We start from the raw sequence: 26400 nt of genomic DNA, 5'->3' as shown, positions 1-26400 counted from the left end.
AGTATATTATTATGAAAATGGTTTATTTACATGAAGCAGGGTTTTACACATGAGCTGTTTTATGCAATATCTTTTTATAGAGACCTACATTGTTTGGGGGGTATAGTTTTCCTTTAAATAAACAATTATGCCTGCCAACAAAGAGACACAGTATATTAGAATGGCAAAGTCAGTTTAATTGCACTATGAACAGAATGAAATACTTTAAAGGCATCCAACTGGGATTTGGTTTAGGGAAATGTTTTACTTACCTAATTTTACGAAGACCAGAAAGGGAATTGTGTAAGTTTCTAAAGCTTTTCCTACTGGACCTGCTGTAAGAGCAATGAGGTGTGTAGATTAGAATGAAAAACATTGTTTAATCGCATTATAAACAGATTCTCATCATGAAGAAGCTGCTAAGAAGATGTTTTTTCCATTAAAGGGAAAATACACCTCCATTTTGACATAAACTCACTCAGTTGGAGTATAAAATATTATATGAATTTTGAAAAATAACTATAAATGTATACATATTTTGTTACCCGAATCCACATATTGAAAGCAACCCATGCTAGTCTGTCTGTGCCAGCAGTCACCAGGTTCACCACTACCTTCCCAAACTCACAGAATGACCCAAACCCTCAGCCACCTTGTTCCATTGTGAAGTGATAGTCATGCTCTGCTGGGGTTTGATCCTGGGACTTCCTGGCTGCTCTCCCAAACCACCGGCTCTCATTTGTGTTTCATCTGGGTCCCTGGTTTACCCCAATTAGGGCTGATTTTTCCCTATATAAGCCCAGCCCTCCTCATATCCTGTGCTTGAGCACTAACTATGGTTAGAGCACTGCAGCCTATTTCCTAGCTCCTGTGCTCTCACCCCTCCTGCTCTTAGCACTGTCTGGTCTTGCTCCTCGTTTCAGCCCTTCTGCTCCAGTCCTTCTGCTTTAGTCTGTCTTGACAAACCGTATCTTGACCTGGTTCTACGTCCGCACTGTTGCATTCCAGAGTCTTCATTCTAGTCCTCCTGCTCCAGTCTTCTTGCTCACGCCTAATTCTGACCTGGTTCTACACCCCTACTCTCAGAGTCTTCATCCTCTCAGCCCCTTCCTATCATGTCACTGATCTTTGCTTGCTCCATCCTGTTCTCATTTCTGTACCGGACTGGAGCCTTCAGGGGGCACAGAGGCTCCTGGCAGTCCCCGGGGGACCCCTCCAAACTCCAATTGTGTGAGTGCAGTTCATTCCTTTATGGTAGAGGAGCCCCACCGGCCCAGTACGACACTGATCGTTGTCACCCCTGTTCTGCAGCTGTTGGCACTATTGGTGGTCCTTGGCTTATAAGGACTAACTCCTTTCCCATGTTCTGCCCTTTAGCCTTAACTTTTCCTTACAGTGATGGATTTTGGGGCATGACGTCCCTCTGCTTTGAACAGAATCTGTGCACAACCCACTATGTTCAGTGAGAGGCCTACATCCCAGGCTCCTCAGTACCTCTCTCTATAAGTGAAATGAGGAAATGCTCACTGTACCAAGAAAAAAGGCAGGCACTTTGAAGGATCAAACTTCCAGACAGACTTATAAAGTAGTAGGTAGTTTATTCTAGTTACATCAGGATACAGCCTTATGCGTTTCATATAATAAGACACTTACTGTAATCATAGATTCTATGATTAAGTGTCTTATGATACAAAATTTGTAAGGCTGTATCCTGATGTAACTTGAATAAACTACCTACTACTTTATAAGTCTGTCTGGAAGATTGATCCTTTAAAGTGCCTGCCTTTTTCATGATAGGGTTATCCCCTCCTCCAGCTGACGGTTCAGGGCGGTGCACCTGGGCCTCTTCCCATATCTGGTGAGTGCTTTACAATTGGAGATCTAAGAAACCTGTTACATTCTGACATCAGCTTTTGTGCCTTTATAATGCTCACTGTACCCTCAATTTAGTGAAATGTTATAGTTATAGTCCTCTTAGTCCCTTACCATCATGTCATTGATCTTTGCCCACTCCATCCTGTTCTCATTTCTGTACCTTTGTCACCCCTCTTCTGCACCTGTTGGCACTATTGGTGGTCCTTGGCTGAAGGACTAACTACTTCCCCAATTTCTGCCCTTTAGCCCTCACTTTTCCTTACAGTGATGGATTCTGGGGCATGAAGTCCCTCTGCTTTCCACAGAATCTGTGCACCACCCACTATGTTCAGTGAGAGGCCTACATCCTAGGCTCCTCAATACCTCTCTACAAGTGAAATGAGGCAACGCTCTCTGTACCCTCAATTTAGTGAAATGTTATAGTTCTCTCGGCCCCTTGCTATCATGTCACTGATCTTTGCCCACTCCATCCTGTTCTCATTTCTGTACCTTTGTCACCCCTCTTCTGCACCTGTTGGCCCTATTGGTGGTCCTTGGTTGAAGGACTAACTCCTTCCCCACGTTCTGCCCTTTAGCACCCCCTAACTTTTCCTTACAGTGATGGATTTTGGGGCATGAAGTCCCTATGCTTTCCACAGAATCTGTGCACCACTAACTATGTTCAGTGAGAGACCTACATCACAGGCTCCCCAGTATCTACCCATAACTGAAATGAGGCAACACTCACTGTCCCCTAAATTTAGTGGAATGTTATACTTACATAATGCTTTGTCCACCTTTTGGATATGGTTTGAGCATGTGTTGTCAATTTTATCACAAACATCAGCTGCAAAAGATAAAAGATACTTCACATCAGAATGGGAAAGTTTGTACTGTGAAACGATTCATATGATGAAAGATCTTATAAGCTTCTTTCTGGCACACAATACAATACCCAACAATATTTTTTGCAAAAATGTAATACAGTATATAAGAGAAAGTTGCCATGTGCTTGACCTCTTTCCTGGGTCACAACTTGCTGGATGAGGTAGTTAGAAGGGCCCAGGGCAGATGTAGGCCTCAATAGGAGTAGCTTACTTTAGGAGTGAGAGGAAGGATCAGAGCATTTAATTGAGCTGCAATAGGATCCAATGAGGAGATCAGTTATGGTTAGTACCCTGAGGTGTCACCCACTATTATATGTACTCAAGTGGTCAGGCTCAGGGATAGGAGATGAAAGACCAACAGAGCACCAGAGAAGACATCAACTTAATTTAAAAATAACTATTTATTTCCAAATGTAAAAACATTGATGCAAACAGAATATTGGACCATCTGCTTTATGCATTTCATGGCATCCAGCCACTTCCTCAGAAACAAAGGACAGCTCATTCCACCCTCCATATATAAAAGCCCTCTACTCCTCCTTATTCTAACCTTTTTATGGGTTGGTTTGAGGTCTCTACAGCTTTAGAGATAATAATCCATAGGTGTAGAATTTTTTTTCTCTCACTATATTGATGATTGTATTGGGATATGGGATGGGGATGAATCATCACTGGCTGGCTTTGTACATTATTGTTGTGGTTTGGTGGAGGGTATTTTCTTTTCTTTGGCGACACACTTGGATACAATTCCTTTTTTGGATATCACATTCACAGTGCAGGATCAAACTTTATGTACAAATATATACAGGAAACCGATGTGCCCGTAACACATAGCTACATTCTAAGAGTGTGCACAAAATCACTTGTTTGAGAGGCATCCCAGTGGACAATTTCTGCGGTCGAGGTGGATATGTTCTACTTGGGATGCCTTTCAGACAATGCATTTGTGGGACCACTTTTTACAGAGAGGTTATTTCAGGGCCGTGTGACTCAATAACAAGTAGGAAGCTGTTGTACATGCTTGACAGTCTGATTTGCTGTGTTCTAGGGGTTAAGAACATTTGTGGTCATATTCAGGCAACCTATAATCGGCATTGAACACAGGACCCTGGCGTCTCTTTATTTCAAATTTTCGGCCAGATTTTTTCAATGTGCTGACAGCAGAGCTGCACTTGATTTGCAACAGGTGCAAAGTTTGTATTTTGACGCAAGTATAGTACATACAGTATAATGAAAGGGGTTTAGCAACTCACTGTGAGGAAAAGTATGGAATTGCAGCTGTACTTGCAACTATAAATGGGCCCTTCTATATGTTTGTGAAGGTTCTAAGTCAAAGAATCCAAGAAGTGTCCAAAGATGTGTGAGAAGGCCTTCAATAAAGCAAATACATTGGTCACATTGTATGATGTTCTTGTCCATTACAACTTGTTTTTTTTTTTTGCCAATAAAAGTAGCATGTGAATATTATAATATCTCACATTCTCCCAGACACAAGTTGTGATGTCACATACAAGGCTCACATCTTCACCAATTGGTTGTAGTGATTTTATTACACATTAGAACACCAAATGGAACTATTTTTCCACACTGGGAACATTCCTGATGTAGGTAAGTCCATAAGTAGCAAACCCCTAAAGTGCAGTCAATTATCCAATAGGAACCTCTCAGTCTCTGAGTAGCATTCCCTCCAGGCAATTAGATATAAGTGGTCCAGTGACAATTCCAGCTGCATTAGTGTTAACTAATTGAGAATTCTCTTACCAACTCCTACTCCAGGGCACTCACACAGACCAGCAGGGTCTCCTTTTCCAAAATGGTATAAGCACTTGGCACCTCTGCTCCAGAAGTACAGCGTTTCCCAATTCCAGCAGTAACCAACTCCTCCCGGAACTTAGATCCTCAGTGGTTCAGCAGCCAATACTTCCATCAGACGTGGCACCGCAGCCACTATGTCCAACAATTCTGCAACAACTGAATTCACCCAGGTCCTCTGTGTGCCCTTTGAAAATCCCCAGGGCTTAAGACCCCATTCCCTTGCTGTTAGTTCTATTGTTCAATTGGCTGGTCATACCCTTCACTTCCCCAGGGTTGGGCATTAGTTCTGCCTCCCACTGCTCAAGCAGGATGGTGTATGTGCTGTTCTCCTGGAGTGATTCATACATATACACAGACATAGATGCATGATTGCTGGACACCATAACGTAAGTCTCCATGTGCCCCCCCCCCATGGAATGCCACAAGGCACCCCATTATTGGGTAGGGTCTGATGCATTGCTTGATGGCCTTACCCCTGTTCTTCTTATCTAGATATACCATCTACATTGCCATGTTCCTTGCTACCGCGGCATTGTATAGTAAGAGAGTACTGTTGTAAAGCAAGGCTCCATCGTAGTAACTTTCCATTGTCCTCAGGCACTCGTTGTAGCCAGCTGAGGGAATTTGGGCTGTGATCACTGTAAACTTGTTGCCATATAAATAGGGCTGCATTTTTTTTTTCAATACCCATATGATTGCTAAGCATTTTTTTTCTACTGTAGCATAGGCCACTTTACAAGGCAGTCGTTTCTGTTGAGATATGTGATGGTATAAGATGATGGGATGTCCTCCTTTATGATTCACCTGTGAAATGACTGCTCCGATTCCAATTGTGGACGCATCTGTCTGAACTATGAAAAGTCCACTGAAGTCTGGAGCTGCAAGCACTGGTAAACTGGAGAGGGAACATTTCAGGGTGTTCATAGCTGTTTTTACATTCAGGAGTCCACTGTATGGTCTTTGCTCGCTTCTGGCTTGTCAGATCTAAGTCAGAATCCCCCCTAAACGTGACGATACCGCAGCGCCGCGGAGTTGTCGTAATAGTAATCCTGCTCAGTACGAGAGGAACCGCAGGTTCAGACATTTGGTGTATGTGCTTGGCTGAGGAGCCAATGGGGTGAAGCTACCATCTGTGGGATTATGACTGAACGCCTCTAAGCCAGATCTGTGAGGGGTTTATTTAGCTGTAATTTGTGATAAACATTCTGTAATAGTTAGTAGTTCTGAGAAAAGCCTGAACCTGCTTCTGAGTTTAGGATGTGGGCCATTTGGCTTTGGCCTCCACTTACTCCACTCCACCCATACGGTGATCTAACTAAGGCACCTCTGCCATGCCTAGGTGACACTTATCGGGATGTAGGGTGAGGTCTGCAGAGCAGATTCTATCTAGGACTTGTTTAAGATGCTTGACATAATCATCCCAGGTCTGGCTGTATATGGCAATGTCATCCAAATAGTCTTGTGCAAAGTCTTGGCAGCCTTCTAGTAGAGTTTACTAGCTGTTGAAATGTGGCTGGGGCATTTTTAAAACTGAATAGCATGACTGTGAATTGATACAAACCAAATGGTGTGCTAAAACCAGATTTGGACTGTGCTTTTGCAGTCAGTGAAATCAGCCAGTACTCTCTGCTCAAATCCAGGTTAGTTAGATAGTTAGCCCCCCCCACCAAGCCAGTCTAAAAGTGCCTGTGTGGAGGGACATGACACCAAGTGATAGCATCTCATCCAGTTCTTTGCGTATTCCTATACACACTGCATCTGTAATTTGATACGTTTGGCAGCAAATCGGAGAGTGTTTTTCAGTAAGCACTTGATGTTCTGCTAGAGTTGTATGACCTGAAATGAGTGAAAAGATTCTCTCATATGTTCATGGCAGGTGCTGTAATTGTTTTGAGTTGAGTTGTTCTCCCAGGATGACATGCTGGATGTGGATGGTTCCTTTTGATCAGATAAAAAGTCTGGAATGGAACATTCATCACTGTCTTCAGTGGGGAGACTACAAACCAATGACACTGGTTCCTCCCAGATACTTCATCATGTTAATATGAACTGCCTTCTACTGTTGAGGGTTGTCTGGGGGGGGTTACCACATATGTTGTATCATGCAGTCGCTACTTAGGTGCCTTCCCAAGCCACGTGTAGCTTGTCATGTTTTACAGAAAGCAGGAGGAGAACTTGATCCCTTCTTGGAAACTACGTTCTTGTATATGTCAGTTGGACCAGTTTTTTTTTTGTCTCTGTTGTGCTATGGAAAAGATGTTCTTGTGCCATCTGGGTCATCTGATGTAGCTTCTCTCTATATTTGAGAACAAAGTGTATAATAGGAGTACTTGTTTGTTGTGGTCCTCCTTCCCAGTACTCCCCTTGCAACTCTAGTGGGTCACGCACTCTGCGGCCATACAGCAATTCGAATAGGGAGAAGCCTGTAGATTCTTGGGGAATTTCCCTATGTGCAAATAGCAGATGAGGTCGGTAGCATTCCCAGTCCATTTCATCCATCCCCACAGAAGTGTTTAGCATATTTTTGAGAGTTCCATTGAATCTTAGACATAGGCCATTGGTTTGTGGGTGATATGGGGTAAAATGGATGGCCTTCACACCCCATCTTGCCAAATACATTGGAATACTTGAGACATAAATTCAGGTCCCTGACCTGACAGAATCGCACTGGGAAATCCCACTCTGGAGAAGATCTAGACGAGTGCATTGCCAACAGAGGTAGCATTGATGCGACAAAGGGTAATTGTCTCTGGGTAGCAAGTTGCATTAATCCACCACAGTTAAAATATATTGCTTTCCTGAATGACTAGGTCTGGATCAGATTTACTACAACCCACTAGAAGGGTTCTTCTATAATAGGGTGGGGTCAGTCGCTAAGGCATCTCTAAAGTTATTAGTTTGAAAACCACTAGACGGTGGTTAAGTCAGTAGCAAAATTGTCAGTCATTAACTGTCCAAGTGACTTAGGGTGTGTTGTCTCCAGTGTGGCTGTGGCTTGTCCTTGTAGACCAGAGGGTGTAATACTGCAATGGATGTCTCCCACAGAATTCCCCACCAATACCGGTGCAGGTAGCTGATCCATGACCCCCACCTTGTGTTGAATTGGCTCATTTCCAATATCTAGAGTGACTTGGGCCACTGGTATCTCTTTTCTGGTGCTACCAGCCAGAAAAATGCAAGCTAATTTTCCAGGTAAAACGTCTGCTGCTGTAAGAATGTGGGGCTCCAGCAATGTGATATTGGCCCCAGAATCCAGGAAACCTTCACTGGATCTGCCATTACAACCAGTCGAATTGAGGAAGCTCCTGGAACTCTGTGGGCACTGGGCTTGTAAATGAGCATTGGAACCACAGCGGAAACAGGTTCTTCTAGTGTTTAAAAGTGCTCATGGGGCTGCCCAAGAGAATCCAACTTCTGGTTGGGGAAGGCAAACGCCATTACTTTGTTGGCCTCAACAAATTTTCGTACGATACTGGGTGTGTGTGTGGTGGAAGACGAGATGACCAATATCGGCAGAAGACTTGGATATCAGTCAACCTCGGAAACAGCCGGAAACACTACAATAATAAACAAGCTGCTATGTAGCAATGGTGGGAATTGAAAAAAGGCTATATTGTACATGTTAAATAGTGGATAACAAATAACACCGTTATGTTCTACAGAGCTTATCTGTTATCTACTGTGTATCCTGTGCTTGAATGGCTGCCCCATGGCTACACAGCAGCTTGTTTATATAAACTATAGTAGTACTTGTCTGTTATCTACTGTGTATCTTGTGCTTGAATGGCTGCCCCATGGCTCCACAGCAGCTTGTTTATATAAACTATAGTAGTACTTATCTGTTATCTACTGTGTATCCTGTGCTTGAATGGCTGCCCCCATGGCTACACAGCAGCTTGTTTATATCAACTATAGTAGTACTTATCTGTTATCTACTGTGTATCCTGTGCTTGAATGGCTGCCCCCATGGCTACACAGCAGCTTGTTTATATCAACTATAGTAGTACTTATCTGTTATCTACTGTGTATCCTGTGCTTGAATGGCTGCCCCCATGGCTACACAGCAGCTTGTTTATATCAACTATAGTAGTACTTATCTGTTATCTACTGTGTATCCTGTGCTTGAATGGCTGCCCCCATGGCTACACAGCAGCTTGTTTATATAAACTATAGTAGTACTTATCTGTTATCTACTGTGTATCCTGTGCTTGAATGGCTGCCCCCATGGCTACACAGCAGCTTGTTTATATAAACTATAGTAGAGTTTCTGAAGCAAACACAACAGTTTTACCAGTTCAGGGCAATACTGCATTATATTTGTATTACTTTAAAACACTTTCACTTGTTGATGTTACTGTTCCTTTAAGCCTCTACACAAGTGAAAGACCAAAAGCATTAGTAAAGGTCCCTCACTAGTGCAAAATTCAACTATGCACAAATAGCCGCCTTATCTGGGGAGTGAAAAGATTTAATCTGCTGCAACTTCAATATTTTGGCTATGACTATGATACGTCTTCCATTACCTGCTCAAGACACTTGGAGGAGCATTCTGCACATCAGATTGAGTTTTTTTCCATAAATAAGATAGCAATTGATATTTTCAGGTTTGTTCAAGGTTTTTTAAATTTAGAAAAATCGGAATGCTTTAATCTGAATGTGATAAACCTCCCTGCCACACTCACTGTCCCCCTCAGTTTAGTGAAATTTTATACTTACACGTCGTTTTGCTAAATTGACTCTTACGATTTGACCATATGTTTTTCATTTTGTCCCATAGATTAGCTGCATGGGCAAAGAGACAGTGCATGTTAGAATGGGAAAATCTGTTTTACTAAACAATAGTCATACAGTAATGGGACCCATTATCAGGAAAGCTCCAAATTACGGCCTTCTCTGATGGACTCCATTTTATCCAAATAATCACATTTTCTGTGTAATAATAAAACAGTATCTTGTACTTGATCCCAACTAAGATATAATTAATCCTTATTGGAAGCAAAACCAGTTTATTGGGTTTATTAAATGTTACATAATTTTCTAATAGACTTAAGGTATGAAGATCCAAATTACAGAAAGATCTGTTGTCTGGAAAACCCCAGGTCTTGAGCATTCTGGATAACAGGCCCCATATCTGTATAATTATACAGAGGTAAAAGATGGTTATATAATAAAAAGGGAATAATCTGCACATTGTATTGCTATATACTGTAGTTTGAGCTTTTATGATCATTAAATTAATGACATTTTTTTAAAAAAAAAAAGATTTAAAATTCAAAAATGTGCAAGAGAAAACGTCTGAGTTTTACTGAAATGTTATACTCACAGAATACAAGCTGAAGGGCAGATCATAACGGTGTTAGAAGACTGGAAAGTGAGACCGGCTGCAGGAGCAAAGATACTGTTTGTTAGGAAAGCCTCTGTTATTACAATAGGAAGAGATTCATACAATGATACAGAAAACAATGATATAAACCAGTCATAGGACTCCAGAAATACAACATAATACGTGAAATCGAGGCATATTTCCATGACATTCACCTCACAACAACACTCTGCACATTCTTGGGAAACAAAATCGGTAATACCTGTAGGGACCTATAGGATATCCTATCCCTATAGAGTTAATCCCCTACCTTTTGTATGTAGTTCTCTTTTCCCTTGTTATTGGGCCAAGCCCTTGTAACTGGTAAAGTGAAACACCCACACCTATTGGACAAAGAGTGTAATGACACTCCCCTGCCACACTGCTATATAGTGTTGTGCAGGGAGTGGCCTCTTCCTCTTTGGCTCCTGGTGCTGCTGCTGGGTGAATCCCCACTGAGCCTGGGATCACCATAGGCCCCAGTAAGCATTTACCCCAGAGGGACCTGACACCTTTGGTGCTAAGTCGGGGACCAGGTAACCCCGTGAACGAGGACCAGGTAAGATAGTAAGATCTTGTTATAGTCTCTCTAGGAGAGAAAGACAGAGAGGTGTAGCAGAAAGAGCAGTTGTCGCTCCAACGAGGATTGTAGTAGGGAGTAGCTTCCCACAAGGCCTGTTTGCCTTTAGAGCAGGGACCTCAGTTGATAGGCATCTAGGTGAGCAAAGGACTACCTGTACCCTACCTGATCGATCCCGATCCCCTCACTGTGCAACGTCGGTTGAACTGGGAATTGATGTACACCTATCTGCAATATCTTTTGGGAGTCGCACCTGTTTGACTGTGAACCTTGTACTGTCCAAAGTGATTCCACCTGCTGTGTCCTCAGTATATTTGTAAGTAAACCTGTGGTCATTTGCCTCTGGCATAATAAATCTGTGCTCCTGTTTTACCTTTTTAAAGAACCTCCTGGCGTCCATTATTCTATTTTGCACTTTTATGCCTCTGTGAGTTGTAGTTCAACTACAGTTTAAAGGGGAAGCTTCCATTTGGCGAAGGCTCTGCCCTGGGTGAGGATTCGCAATGTAACCCATGCTCACTACCTAGCTGGTCACCCTTAACTTCTAATTGGCAGAATAGGCCAAGAAAGCGTTACATACCAATTATTTTCTATGCAGCCAATTTAATTCAGCTCTCCCATTTTGCCTGACAAGCTCTGGGCATTTGCCAGCTGAAAGTGGCGGTTACTAGTATTTGCTGTGTTGTTTATATTTTGCATTGGAGGGTTGTACCCGTTTCATAGAAACGAAATCGATTGCAGCTGTAGGGAGAGCAGCCAACTACAAATCAGCATGTGTGAAAATCTCTCGCTTTTATTGAATTGCTATACTCACACAATCCTGCACCGAGGAGAAATCCTGATGATAACAATGATGTCAGAAGGCTTCCAGTTAGAGCAACTGCAGGAGCAAAGAGATACTATATATTAGAATGGGACAGTCGTTCTTATTACAATAGGAAGAGATTCTGTATCCCAACTAGCAAAACCCAACTGGATGAAGAACAATAATGTATAAACCACTGAACAAAAGCCCTATGACTCCGGGGTACAACACAGTAAGTGAAACTGAGGCATGGAATTCACCCCTTCTAAAACATTGGGCACATAATTCATGGGAAACCCCAAAAAAACTCCCAACAGGACCTCTGTCAGTTTAGCCTCCCAATCCCAAAATAGCACCCAGATTCTTTGTGTATTAATGACTACTGAGGGTCCTGTAGCGGGTTGGGTACCCACTGGTTACCCTCTAAAAAAGTGGGTACACTGTGGGTTGCGGGTTGGATTTTCTTGTGTAGGTAGATGTGGGTCTCACCTATATTTCTTGTATTATGTTAGTTGCAGGTTTGGTTGCGTAGCGGATCCAATTGTGTACCTATGCTATATAAATAAATGATGATGATGATGATGATATGCGGGCTGATGTCTGGGTCGCAGATAAGGTAGTTGCAGGCCGGGTTGTTTAGCGGATCCAAGTGGCAATATATGTGGGTTGCAGTCTGGGTCGCAGATGAAGCAGTTGCAGGTCAGTTGGGTAGCGCATTTAAGCAAAAAAAAATGCAGGCTGCAGTCTGGGTTGCAGATTAAGCAGTTGCAGTTTGGCTTGGGTAGCGGATATAAACAGGTAAATATGCGGGTTGCAGACTGTGGATTGTGGGTCCAGGTCTCAAGAACTGATTTTGAGCAGAACTCTATTGAGTGTTTATCAGAAATACCTGTGTCCTATCATTGTAGATGTTTCCTTGCTAACTCCAGGAGTGCATGATAATTAATTAATTCATTGATTATTTTTTAAAGGGAAAAAATCGATATAAATTGCTTTGCTGGTGTGGAAATCGCACTGCAGTGGCAAGCTTCTGCACCCTTCCCAAGCCCTCCTCTCAATGCCATTCTGTCCCTTGCTTCACAAGCTGTCCATAGCCAGGGAGGAGCAATCCAGTGCCGCAAGATTGATGGTCGCTGTGTCGCCTTTTCTGAAGAGGAGCGGAAGTGGAGTTTTGGTAAGTTATTTCTTAATAAACACTTTGCAATTTTAAAGTTTTATTTGCCTTGGTGGCTTTTTTTTGATGTATACTAACGAATTTTTTTTAAATTTTTTTTTGATGTTACTGGTCCTTTAAAGGTGAACAATCCCTTCAATACTGACTTTACATAAAAACAAACTCATTGGGTGTTATTTATTATAACTGCCAAAAGCCTGAGAATAATTTTAACTATAAAATCCGAATTTTGGATTTTTCGGGATTTATTATACCCCGAGGAAGTAAAAAGTCAGAATCCAAAAATCTGGCGGACCTGCCGAGGTTGCATATGAGTGAATGAGAGAAGTCCCGAAGATATCCTGATCTGTGCTGGAATTCATGCGATAATCTGAAGAATTTGTGGTTTTCAGGCAAAAATCCAAACAAAAGTTTTTGGGTGGAAAATCTGAAAAATTCGTACGATTCGTCAGTTTTTTTTTTTTTTGCACAGGAAATTTTCGGAAAGTGTATTGATAAATAAGGGGGGAAAACCTGTGCAGATTTGGTCGGATTATTTTTGAGAAAATGAGTTAAATTCTGATTTTGATAAATAAAAAAAAATAATAAAAAAAAGTGCTTTTTTTAACCTTTGCACCCTGTTGCACACCCTAAGTGAAAGGTTTTGGGCTATGCCCTAGAAGAAATTAGATACATCTAATAGGGATGCACCAAATCCACTATTTTGGATTCGGCCGAACCCCCGAATCCTTCACGAAAGATTCGGCCGAATGCCGAACCGAATCCGAACACTCATTTACATATGCAAATTAGGGGTGGGAAGGGGAACATTTTTTTACTTCCTTGTTTTCTGACAAAAAGTCACGCAATTTCCCTCCCCACCCCTAATTTGCATATGCAAATTAGGATTCGGTTCGGCTGGGGAGAAGGATTCGGCCGAATCCAAATCCATCTGAAAAAGGCCGAATCTCGAACCGAATCCTGGATTCAGTGCATCCCTAACATCTAATATGCAAATCTATTTCACTAGCAAACTATTCTACATCTCACCTGGACCAAAGCTCAGCTGGACCATTTTAAACAAATAGATAATCACACTTTAAAGTAAGAGATTATAGAAGGAAATAGTGATGGGCGAATTTATTCACCACGCGCGAATTTGCGCGATTCGCCGCCGGCGAATAAATTCGCAAAACAGCTGTGAAAATTCACTGGCATAAAAAAAAATGGAAGCCGGCATCCGTTTTTTGGCCGCCATTGCATTTTTGCGACGCCATTGCATTTTTGCCAAAAAAACGGACGCCGGTGTCAAAAATTCTAATTTTTTGGCAAAGCAAAACGGCGCAAATTCGCCCATCACTAGAAGGAAATACACTATACTTGTATTTATTATACTAATATAATCAGTTGTCTGTCAATACCCAAGAGCAGAAAAAATACAGCAGGTATTCACTGTAGGTGAAAAGAGCCAACGCTTATCGGCCCATTTACTGAATTGATTTTTCCTCAAATCACAAAAAATTTGTGGTTTTCCTATTTTTTTTTTAAAAAACTCTAAAAACTTCAACATTTATTAAGTGTAAAAATCACAAAAACCACTAATACAATACTTCATGTAAAAGTTGTCCTTTAGAAGTCAATGGGAGCTGAGCTGATCCTATTGGACTGTTTTTGTTTTTTATTTCTCTAGGAAATGTCTAAAAACTTACATTTTTAGAGGTTTTTGAGGTATTATTATTTTTTATTATTTTTTGCACATAATTTTCCATTCATACTTTTTTTTATTCTCATTTTTTAATGAATGTCATGGCATACGTAGTTTTAGGGGACGATTCACTATGGGTCGAATATCGAGGGTTAATTAACCCTCGATATTCGACTAGGAATTAAAATCCTTCGACTTCAAATCCTTCGAATTCCTTCGATCGAACGATTCGAAGGATTTTAATCCAACGATCGAAGGAATATCCTTCGATCAAAAAAAGTTAGGCAAGCCTATGGGGACCTTCCACATTGACTTCGGTAGCTTTTGGATGGCGAACTAGGGGGTCGAAGTTTTTTTTAAAGAGACAGTACTTCGACTATCGAATGGTCGAATAGTCAAACGATTTTTACTTCGAATCCTTTGATTCGAAGTCGTAGTCGAAGGTCGAAGTTGCCCATTCGATTGTCGAAGTAGCCCGAAAAAAACTTCGAAATTCTAAGTTTTTTTACCTTCGAATCCTTCACTCGAAGTAAGTGAATCGGCCCCTTATAGTTTGTCAGTCTAGTTGTAGATTCTAGTGATGGGCTAATAAATTCGGCAGGTGCAAATTCGCAGTGAAATGAAACTGAAAGTGCATGAAACTGCCACACATAATTCACCGGCGTAAATTTTGCAGGAAATTCGAGCATTTTTCGACTAAATGAAACGGGACAAATCGCCCGCCATCACTAGTGGATTCAAAAACCTCTAAAACCACCAAAAAAACCCCACCATCTGACCTTTGATAAAAAGGCCTTCGCCTGTACCCTTGACTTTTAGTGAATTGTCTATACTGTACTTACATAATCCTGCACCGAGCAGAGCTGCTAATGATAACAGTGGTATAAGAATCTTCCCACTTCCGCCTGCTGAAAACTCTCTGGAAGACCCCAGGTTTCGAACATTCTGGATACCGGGTCCCATACCTGTATATGATTTTCAAGGACAGTTTGCCCCTTATATAAAGGATTATCGCAAATAAATGTATTAAATCCACAATACAATACTTTCTTGGACTGTCTTTTTTTTTTTTTAAAAAAAGAACATTAAAATTCTAGAATTATATATAATATTAGATTATTTTTCCCATTTATTCTATAAAAGAGAACTTCGGTATGTGTATATTTTTTTGTATACACTATACAAGGGTTACATTTTGAATTCATGGGAGTTTTTTTAAACTCCCATCAATTTGAAATTCGACTAATCTAAATGTATTATTATAATCAAATTTTTTCATTTTTAAACGACTGAAAAATTCTAATCGAATTCTCAGAAAAAAAACATGATTGTCAGGAACTCTGTAAACATCTCCAAATTGATCCCTGGACATCTCCCACTTTCCCAGGTTTTAGGTGGCGAATAGTCGAATTCTTAAAGGGCCAGAGTATGATAACTCTCAAAAATCAAAATTGAATTTTTTAAAAAAACTTGAATCAAATTTGGATAACTACATAGTTGAATTTTACTGTTTTGACCTTTAAAATTTTTTGAAAATTCGAATTTTCAATTCGACCCTTGATAAATAACTATATATATACTCTCAAAAATCAAAATTGAATTTTTTAAAAAAACTTGAATCAAATTTGGATAACTACATAGTTGAATTTTACTGTTTTGACCTTTAAAATTTTTTGAAAATTCGAATTTTCAATTCGACCCTTGATAAATAACTATATATATATATATATAGAGAACTATATGCTCCCACAACTTCGAAAATCGAATTAAAAAAGACGAATCAAGATTTATTTAAGAAATCAAAGTTTTTAACTTCAGGTAAGTAGGCCGTAATTGTTCGAATCAAAGTTTTAGCGCACTTGCTTAAATTCAAAACAAAGTATTTGCCCCAAAAAACTTTGATTTTTCAAAGTCCACCAAATGACTCCAAATAGGTTCTAGGAGGTCCCCATAGGCTAAAACAGCAATTCGGCAGGGTTTTAGATGGCGAATGGTTGAAGTCGAAGTTTTAAAGAGACAGTACATGATAAGTTTTGATATTGGAATAGTCTAATTTTTTTCAAATTCAAATAGAATTTTGGCCTATTCTATAGTTGAAGTACATGAAAATAGCTCGAAATTCTACATTTTTTACTTCAAATTTTCACTTTCGACCCTTGATAAATCTGCCCCTCACGGTACTTTCAGTTTTAGGAAAACATTATACTTACAACCCAGTTTTTCGACCTGAGTGGCTATTGCTTTTATTAAAGTGTCACGCTGACCATCTGCAAGAGCAAATAGACACTGTGTATTAGAATGGGAACTTCCATTGCACTTCCTTGACAGATTTGTAGAGCCAATTAAACTTAACGTTCTGTAATAGTGATGGGCGGATTTATTCGCCAGGCGCAAATTTGCTGTGAATTTCCACGTTTCGCTGCCGGTGAATAAATCAGCCAAATTGCAGCGATGATTCGCCAGCGTCAAAAAGTTTTTTGACGTTGACGACAATTAATAGACGCACATTGACTAATTTCGCGGGAAATTCTCAAATTTTCCGGCATAGTGAAACGGGAGAAATTTGTCCATCACTATTCTATAAACCAACTAGTAAATGGCAAGTGGCAAAACACAACTGCAAAACACTCAATAGTTTAATCCAGAATGTTAATGCTGGTGAGCCCCAATTGTCACGACCTGCACCCAATACCAGAACAAGTGCCAAGCACCCTGGTCTCGGCTTCACCAGTAGTGTGACCACCGTTGGGCTTCGGGAGGAGCCCTCAGCTTACTTGGGTGCCACTTGGACTTAACGAGGGGTAAAAGGCGAGATGTTCTGGCTGGCGAAGGGGCACGACTGTTAGCAGAGTCTTTAGGGCTGAAGGTCACGGTACAAATGGAGCAGGCAAGAGAATCGTCAGACAGGCTGGGTCGAGGCAGGCAGATATCAAGAATTGTCAGGCAGGCAAGGGTCAAACCGGGTTATCAATCAAGGGGTTAAGCAGGAAGAGTTGTTGTAGGCAGGCAAGGGTCAGGATACAGAATAGTCAGGAACAGGCTGGGTCAAACATAGGTAATCAGACAGATAAAATACAGATCAGATGCACAAGGCTCAGGAAACCACTAGATACAAGTTCTATCACGGGCACTGGCTGGGAGTCACAATGGGCCTTAAATACATTCAAATTTTGCGCCAAAACATGTGCCAATGCGCCTGTACCTTTAAGAGGCGCACAGGCACGCCGCGCGCGCCCTAAGGATCAAAGATGGCGCCAGCTCCGTCGACTAAGAACCACGCGGCGCCCCCCGCCACACAGGTAGTTTATTACACCAATATTTCAATTGCCAAACCCAAAATGACAATGATTTCCCCCCCCCTTTATTAATGATGGATTGTAATAATCCAATGATCTAGCTGAAGGAGTGCACGAGAGCTCTGCCATTTAGCACCCTTCATGTCACTCACAAACCCAATGGATATTGCACCCAAGGGCCTCAAAGCAAATTATTTTTGAATTTCCAGGCTTGGGGGCAAATTTTGGTTGAATAACAACCAGATGTACTGACAAACAAAATCTCTTGTAGCTGCCAGTCCACATAGGGGCTAAGAAATAGGCAATAACAGCCCTTATTTGTCACTCCAGGAACCTTTTAGGCTTCCATTGCTCCCCAACTCTTTTTCATTTTGAATGTGGCTCACTTGGAAACAAAGGTTGGGGACCCCTGCTCTAAGCGACAATGGTTAGTGATGGGCGAATGTGGGGCGTTTTGCTTCGCTGAAAAATTCACCAAACTGTTTTCGCGGTTTCGCAAATTTATTCGCCAGCGGCGAATCACGGGAATTTGCGCCTGCAGAATGAATTCGCCCAACACTAACAATGGTCCTGAAGGGTCTATGATCCAGGCCTTCAAAGTTGCCTCCAGCAGCTCCCCATTTTGGATTTTAAGTGCCAGCAGCCACTTAGGGTTTGTGGGAAATGATTAAACCATGAGCAGTAAGTGAGGTTACATCTGTCATAGAAGATGATGCTACAGCGCTTGCCATGTAATGTGAATCTGAATTACCAAATCAGACAACTTTTATATGCTCAGTAAATGGCAACAGCCCCAAGCATGTCCTGGCAATCAGCAGAAAAGAAGATGGGGAGCTACTGGGGCATCTTCATTGGCATTTATCAGGTCCAGGGCTTTTTATAGTTGGAAAACTGGGTCCTTTTTTAAGTTAATTTGTTCAACTTCCTTCCAAGAAATACAGTTGTTTATGTTATTAATTAATTTTCTGAGGTATAATTTGAATTTAGGATTCGATTCAGGCAAATCATTTGTGGATAATATGATATTTGTCCAAATCTTAAAACTGATCCAGTGCATACCTATTATTTTATAAAGCATACATAGAGAAATATTCATTTAAAGGAGAAACAAACCCTTAATAATAAAAAAACCTCTACCCCCCTACCCTACACAGACCCCTCCCTCCCCTCCCCCAGCCTAGCTGCCCCTGGGCAAATTCCACTAACTGTTTACTTGCCCCTCCGTACAGATTATGTCCAGCGGAGTTCATAGCAGCCATCTTCTTCGATAATCTTCGGAATGAGTCCAGCAAAGCGGCGTTTGCGCAGTCAGAGTAATTTTCTGTTTTGCGACAACTGCGCATGCGCCAAAACTCACGAAGCTTGACGAAGCGCTGGTCTCATTCCGAAGATTACCGAGGGGCTTAAAGATGGCACCCGTGAATTCTGCTGGACAGAATCTGCTCCGAGGGGTAAGTAAAGAGTGAGGGGCATTTGCCTGGGGTAGACTGGGGGATAGGAGGGATGGGGGTCTATGTAGGGTAGGGGGTAGGGTTTTTTTTATTAAGGGTTTGTTTCTCCTTTAATACACTACAATGACAGGCTTCGTGGACAGGTTTTTATCGCACAGATGAAATTTGCCAACACTCATTGTACTCATGAGTATTAGGGAAATGTTATACTTACATAATTCTGAGCCGGCCAATGGGGTCACTATTAACAATCCCATTAGAATCTTTCCAGTTAGACCGTCTGCGAGATCAAAGAGACACCGTGTATTAGAATGGCAAAGATTTACTATCAACAGATTCTTATCAGATCCAGGGATCAGAAAAGTCAGTCTAAAAGTAGGTCTGGCAATGTCTGGCAAAAAAAAGAAAATCTGAAAAACTCAAAGGTTTTATCAAGGGTCGAATTAGACCCTCAAAGTAAAATCCTTTGAATTCAAATATCGAATTTGAAGGATTTTAGCGCAAAAGCTTCGATCGCATCGTTCGAGCGATTTTAAGCGATCGATCAAAGGATTTTTATTCAACCAAAAAAAACTTAGAAAAGTGCTGGGAAAGGTCCCCATAGGCTAACATTGGACTTCGGTAGGTTTAAAGTGGCAAAGTATGAAGTCGAAGTTTTTTTTAAAGAGACAGTACTTTGATTATCAATGGTTGAATGGTCGAACGTGTTTTACTTTGAATCGTTCGAATCATTAGATTCCATCGAATTTGACCAATTTGATGGTCGAAGTACCCAAAAAATTACTTTGAAGTTCGAAAATTTTTTCATTTGAATTACTCACTCAAGCTTAGTAAATCTGCCCCTAAAAGTCTAAAAAAACAACTTCCAATTGGATCAGTGCAGCTCTCATTGACTTCTATGGAACCTCGACTTCTTTTATTTGATGAGGTTTTATATTAGAGTTCTTTGTGGTTTGTATACTAAATAAATCTAAAAAAAATTTAGAGACATTTTGACAAAAACACATTTTTAGTGAAAAATATTTGATTCGTAAAAAAAAAAAAAAAAATCCAAATGTTAGCAAATCGGCCCCTTAGATTCTTAATGACCACCAGGCTGTTACACCTTTGCTGAGAATGTATAATCTATACAGGTATGGGACCTGTTATCCAGAAGGGATCAAGTACAATATACTGTTTTATTATTACAGAGAAAAAGGAAGCCATTGAGTCTATGTGAGAAATAAAACCTCAGGGTTACCAAATTGGTGTGTATTCAGTATATATTGTATGTACAATACACATAGAGAATAATAAATATTCAATACCCTTCCATGAGTTTGTCTATTACTCTGTAATAATAAATTGAGGTAAGACTCACACTAACATTCAGGGAAATGTTATACTTACATAAGGCTGCGCCGACCAGAAGGGTCAATAATAACAATGGTAGTAGACGCTGTCCACTCACAAGTACTGCAAAAAGTAAAAAGACACTGTATTTGGTTACATGGTTAGATAGTTGGTTTGGGTTGAAAGAAGCCAAACGTTCATAAGGTCTATCAAGTACAGCCTCTCCAAATCATGTGTGTGTTTATAAATCATTTTCTAAACCTTGACAGTCTACAATCATAACTAAAGTCTTTCCTCCCTCTAGCTAGTTTAGTTGCCCATCTCTGCACTCTCTCCAGCTCATGTATATCCTTCTTAAAGGGATCCTGTCATCGGAAAACATGTTTTTTTCAAAATGAATCAGTTAATAGTGCTGCTCCAGCAGAATTCTGCACTGAAATCCATTTCTCAAAAGAGCAAACAAATTTTTTTTATATTCAATTTTAAAATCTGACATGGGGCTGGATATTTTGTCGATTTACCAGCTGCCCCTGGTCATGTGACTTGTGCCTGCACTTTAGGCACTTTAGGAGAGAAATGCTTTCTGGCAGGCTGCTGTTTTTCCTGCTCAATGTAACTGAATGTGTCTCAGTGGGACATGGGTTTTTACTATTGAGTGTTGTTCTTAGATCTACCAGGCAGCTGTTATCTTGTGTTAAGGAGCTGTTATTTGGTTACCTTCCCATTGTTCTGTTGTTAGGCTGCTGGGGGGGAAGGGAGGGGGGTGATATCACTCCAACTTGCAGAACAGCAGTAAAGAGTGATCGAAGTTATCAGAGCACAAGTCACATGACTGGGGGCAGCTGGGAAATTGACAATATGTCTAGCCCCATGTCAGATTTCAAAATTGAATATAAAAAGATCTGTTTGGTTTTTTGAGAAATGGATTTCAGTGTAGAATTCTGCTGGAGCAGCACTATTAACTGATTCATTTTGAAAATAAAAATTTTTCCCATGACAGCATCCCTTTAAGGACTGGAGGCCAAAACTGCCCCGATACATACCAGGGACCTTTAAAGAGGCAAAATTATGTTTCCATCCCTCAAATTGTTGCTCTTTTTTTATGCAAGACAGAACTTTATTACGTATCTACTGCCTAGAGATACACAGATTATGCTATTTGGAAAAAAAATGACCATCTAATGTATAACAGGCATTAATGTATACCCAGGTACATAATCTTGCATTTATCAACACTGAACTTAATTTACAAAGTTTCTGCCACTGTCTTTACAAATATTATTGTTCTGGCTAATATTCCTTAATCAAGTCTAGGTAGATCATATCCACTGCCACACTAGTATCCAGGCCTCTGCTCCTAAAAGGCAATTAACTAATTCTGGCAATATCTATTTGCAATGTATTCTGGTATCAAATGCAATGTATTCAAGTATCTTATTCCTTATTACTTCTTATAAAGCTTTTCTATAGCTGATGTTGAGATTAAGGGAGGAACTCCACAGATGCGTTTGGTGCCGACACGTCGCCATGTGACGAAACGCATGTGACGCGTCGGAGGTTGCGCAGAAACAGGAAGTGAAGGAGAATCGCATGTAAGAAATACATTTATCCGACTGCGTTTTCATCCGACAATCAGATAAATGTAGTTCTTACATGCGACGTGTCGGCACCAAACGCATTGTGGAGTTCCTCCCTAACTTGTACGATCAAACTAACGATTTGACCGTATTTATAATTTAAAAAGCTTGACTTTATCGGATTGGTGAAAATCCAAATCGTGCATATTTTTTTCATTTTTGCCAGAAAAGCTCAAAATAGTCGGATTTTCTGCCTAAATCCAGCACAGACCACAGAAACTTCCAAATAGGATAGGACCTCTTCCATTAACTTATATACAACCTTGGCAGGTCTGAGATGGCAGATTTTCAGATTCTGACTTTTTGCATCTTTGGGATATGATAAATCTAGAAAAAATTGAGTTGTTTTTCCACTAAAAAAAAAATTTGTAAAAAAAATTAGAATTTTTCTAGTTTTGACTTTAATAAATAACCCCCTATGGGGCAGATTTATCAAGTGTCGAATTTTAAAGTAATGGGAACTCCCATAACTTCGAAATTTGAATAAAAAAAAGACCCAATGACCCAATTTATCAAAAAATAGTTTTAATCAGGGTGAATACGCTGTTTTCATCCGAATTCGAATCGAACAGTAACAGCACATTTCCAAAAAAAACTTCTTTTTTTTTTTTTAAAGTGCACCAATTGACTCCAAATAGGTTCTAGGAGGTTCGCCATAGGTTAAAACAAGCAATTCAGCAGGTTTTAGATGGCGAATGGTCAAAGTCGAATTTTTAAAGAGACAGTACATGATAAATTTCGATATTCGAATTTTCACATTATTTTCAAATTCAGATTGAATTTGGGCTATTCCTTAGTGGAAGTACACAAAAATTAGCTCAAAATGCAATTTTTTTTAATTCGAATTTTCACTTCGACCCTTGACATATCTGTCCCTATGTGTCACAAGTGAGGTTGCTTACGCTATGCATAGTAGTGCCACCATTTATAAATAATTGCATTTAAATTAATGTTCAAATGTTGTGTGAATGAAAGTTGCCCATGTGGTTTCTTTACAACCCTCTGTGTTATGGTTAGCCACATATTATAACAGTTTTCTTCTTTTCAGGGAGAGTGAGTTCAGCCTTTACACACTCCCCCAGGTTCAGCACTGTAAATATGACATTCGTCTGTTATAAAATGTAGTATTAGGTATTTGTTTGTTCATTAGAGTTGATATTCATTTTTTCTATAAATGAGAACTTTTATAGAATATAAAATATGAAAAATACTATTATGACAAATTGATGATACATATAGAAATGTTATACTTACATAATGCTGCACCGACCAGCAAGGCCGATATTAGAAAAGAAAACAGCATGTTTCCAGTTGGGGTCCCTGCAAGAACACAGAGATACAGGTAAAGCGTCTGTTTCTGTCAAGAAACCCGTTATTCAGAAAGCTCTAAATTACCTAAATGCCATAGACTCCATTTTATCCAAATAATCCAAATTTCTAGAAATAGTTACCCTTTTTCTCTGTAATAATAAAACAGTCCTAACTAAGATATAATTAATCCTTATAGGAGGTAAAACCAGCCTATTGGGTTATTTTAGGGGGTTATTTATTAAAGTCTTAATGCTAAAAACTTGAAAATATTTTGTTTTTTTACTATAAAACCCAAATGTTTTGTGAAAAAAAGCTCACATTTTTCTGGGTTTATTATACCCCAAGGATGGAAAAAGTCTGAATCCAAAAATCCTGCATCTTAGACCTTCCGAGGTTGTATATAAGTCAGTGCGAGAAGTCCCGAAAATATCCTGATCTGCACTGGGTTTCGTGCAAAAATCCGAAGATTTTGTGGTTTTCAGGCAAAAATAAAAAAAAATCGATTTTTAGGGTGGAAAATCCAAAAAATTCAAATGATTCGAATTTTTGGCTGATTTTTCAGGAAAATGTATTGATAAATAATGGGAAATAACATGTGTGGATTATTAAGAAAATAATGGTACAAATTATTTTTAGCCGTCTTAAGGTATTAAGATCCAAATTGTGGAAAGGTTCCTTATCCGGAAAACCCCAGATCCTGGACATTCTGGATAACAGGTCCTGTACCTGTACAGGTATGGGACCTGTTATCCAGAATGCTCGGGACCTGGGGTTTTCCGGATAATGGATCTTTCCGTAATTTGGGTCTTCATGCCTTAAATCTACTAGAAATTCATTTAAACATTAAATAAACCCAATAGGCTGGTTTTGCTTCCAATAAGGATTAATTATATCTTAGTTGGGATCAAGTACAAGCTGCTGTTTTATTATTACAGAGAAAAAGGAAATCATTTTTAAAAATTTGGATTATTTGGATAAAATGGAGTCTATGGCAGACAGCCATTCCGTAATTCGGAGCTTTCTGGATATCGGGTTTCTGGATAAGGGATCCTATACCCGTACTGCTAATTTCCACCAGCAAGTTAGGTTTGTTACACAGTATAATGCAGCTTCAAACAATAAAGCATTTTAGAAAAACATTGGAGAGGGTGCTCAAATCACATCCCCTACGTTAAAATCAGAGCTACCCAAAGTTTGTTGAAGCAGAAAAAAACTTTTAAAACACATTTTGGCCCTGCCTGTGATCGCTAATAATGATAGGATGGCGGATGCAGATACTGTACATAGGAAAACAAGATTTTTGATATTCACCGTTAAATCTGTTTCTCTGTAGTCGAAAGGGGGACACAGGGAACGATGGGGTTAAGCTCCATCCTTCGGAGGCAGGACACTTGAATATAAGCCCTGTGTCCCCCTAAGACGACAGAGAAAACAAGATTTTTGGAAAGGGGGACACAGGACTTCACGCCCTTAGCCGAGCTAATGTTTGGTTACTAGATAATCCTCAAGTTTACTGTTCTGCCTGTTTTGGTTAAAGTTCAAGTGTCCATTTGCAGCTTTGGAACAAACTGAAGGAATGTATGGTGTGTGGGGGGGTAACCCTGATGGCCACTTCCACTTAAATTAATATTCAAGTGTCCTGCCTCCGGAGGATGGAGCATAACCCCATTGTCCCCTGTGTCCCCCTAAGTGGTGTATGTATATTTTGTTAGAAAAGGTTGTATTTTCTAATATGGGGAACAAAAAAATAAGTGAAAAAAACATAAGGGTGGGGTTCAGCCCAGAATGAAAGTGAAACTACAGGCATGGGACCTGTTATCTGGAATGCTAAAGTCTACTAGAAAATCATGTAATCATTAAATAATATGAATTATAAGGATTAATTATATCTTAGTTGGGATCAAGTACAAGTTACTGTTTTATTATTACAAGGAAAAAGGAAATCATTTTTAAAAAATTGGATTAGTTGGATAAAACAGAGTCTATGGGAGAAGGCCTTTTCGTAATTTGGATCTTTCTGGATATCGGGTTTCCGGATAACGGATCCCCTACCTGTACTAAGTATCAGGCTGAGAGGCTCCAGATAAACATGCAGTGTGATCAGGACAGAGGCAGAGAAACTGTATTTGCTCTGATCCTGTAGTTGTTTAATGGCACCTTCGAGAAAACCGGACCAGTATAGCAATACATCACCCTCTCAGAATAAAACCTATATCTATTCATCATGAGAACATTTCTGTATATAATATAATATTATCTAATGATCTATATAAGTTATCAAGGAACAACATAGAACACTCACAAGGCACATGGGCTCCAATACAACAAATCTCAGAATTTGTTTGTACCTAAATTGCCTCTAATTTCTGGTCATGGTAAGTTCTGTACATCACAGGAGCCAATAATATTCCAAAATGCTTCCCAAATAGAAACACTCATAAAATATGTCCTCTAATGTATCTCCTACCTTTATAATTTCAGCCAAGAGTTGCCTTCCAGCCCAAGTAGCTCAGTGTTTGCGCTCACTCCTTCTCAGAACCAGGCAGCTGGTTTCTTCTTCTGGCTGTTCAGTGCAGAGAAAACGGGACTTTCCAGAACAAACGAGGGACTGTGGGTTGAGCTGTCAAAAGAGGGACTGTCCATTCTAAAAACTGGACAGTTAGGAGGTATGACTACTGTTGCTTCTGGATCAAGTGAAATTGCCACATGGGTTGTATTGCTCTAAGCCCAAACCACAACAGTGAGCTTGACCCCCAGTTTTCAGGAAAATACATCTCTGCTCTGCTATTAAATTCCAACATTTAAAAAGGCACCTGGCCCAGATGGGTGTTTAAAAAAAGCTTTTATAAAAAAAAAGAAGGTTTTTAAAGGGGTGCTTCACCTTTAAGTAAACTTGTGGAGGCCCATTTATCAGTCCAAATTTATCTCATTATTTTGTGAAAAATACTCCGACCAAATCTGCATAGGTTTTTTATCAATACATTTTCCCAAATATTTCCTGTGCGGGAAAAAATCGTAATCTTTGGATTATTGCACAAAACCCAGTGCAGATATCTTTGAGACCTCTCCCATTGACTTATATACAACCTCGGCAGGTCTCAGATGCCGGATTTTTCGGATTCTGACTTTTTCCATCCTCGGGGTATAAGAAATCCTGAAAAAAATCTAGTTTTTTTTATAGTATGAAACACAATTTTTTGGGGTTTTTGGCATTCGGACTATAATACATAACC

The 26400-nt window shown here is 40.0% G+C and overlaps 1 protein-coding gene and 1 long non-coding RNA gene across 7 annotated transcripts in view; one reads left to right on the top strand and one right to left on the bottom strand.

Moving 5' to 3' along the window:
* Window positions 1-25719, bottom strand: part of LOC121395698 — a 45326-nt gene extending 19607 nt beyond the window's left edge. For 3 of the 6 annotated variants that reach the window (XR_005962625.1, XR_005962626.1, XM_041569962.1), the window contains exons 1-10: window positions 25635-25719; window positions 23111-23176; window positions 20277-20342; window positions 19102-19167; window positions 16351-16407; window positions 14983-15105; window positions 11292-11357; window positions 9252-9317; window positions 2615-2680; window positions 252-314 (exon numbers count right to left, since the gene is read on the bottom strand). Coding sequence is in view for 4 of the 6 variants with exons in the window: in XM_041569962.1 (XP_041425896.1) it covers window positions 252-314; window positions 2615-2680; window positions 9252-9317; window positions 11292-11357; window positions 14983-15105; window positions 16351-16407; window positions 19102-19167; window positions 20277-20342; window positions 23111-23159 (622 nt within the window). In the remaining 2 variants the exon portion in view is untranslated. The remainder of the gene's footprint in view (window positions 1-251; window positions 315-2614; window positions 2681-9251; window positions 9318-11291; window positions 11358-14982; window positions 15106-16350; window positions 16408-19101; window positions 19168-20276; window positions 20343-23110; window positions 23177-25634) is intronic. The other 3 variants (XM_041569963.1, XM_041569964.1, XM_041569965.1) reach the window with 3 other exon arrangements.
* On the top strand, window positions 10754-12737 carry LOC121395710. The gene is made up of 3 exons (XR_005962634.1): window positions 10754-10793; window positions 12254-12456; window positions 12579-12737. It is a non-coding gene; the product is annotated as an uncharacterized LOC121395710 (long non-coding RNA).
* Window positions 25720-26400: the final 681 nt, after the last annotated feature.

Source organism: Xenopus laevis, chromosome 7L (genome assembly GCF_017654675.1).
Source record: "Xenopus laevis strain J_2021 chromosome 7L, Xenopus_laevis_v10.1, whole genome shotgun sequence".
Classification (NCBI taxonomy): Eukaryota; Metazoa; Chordata; class Amphibia; order Anura; family Pipidae; genus Xenopus; species Xenopus laevis.
This window is presented reverse-complemented; position numbering and strand designations above follow the sequence as displayed.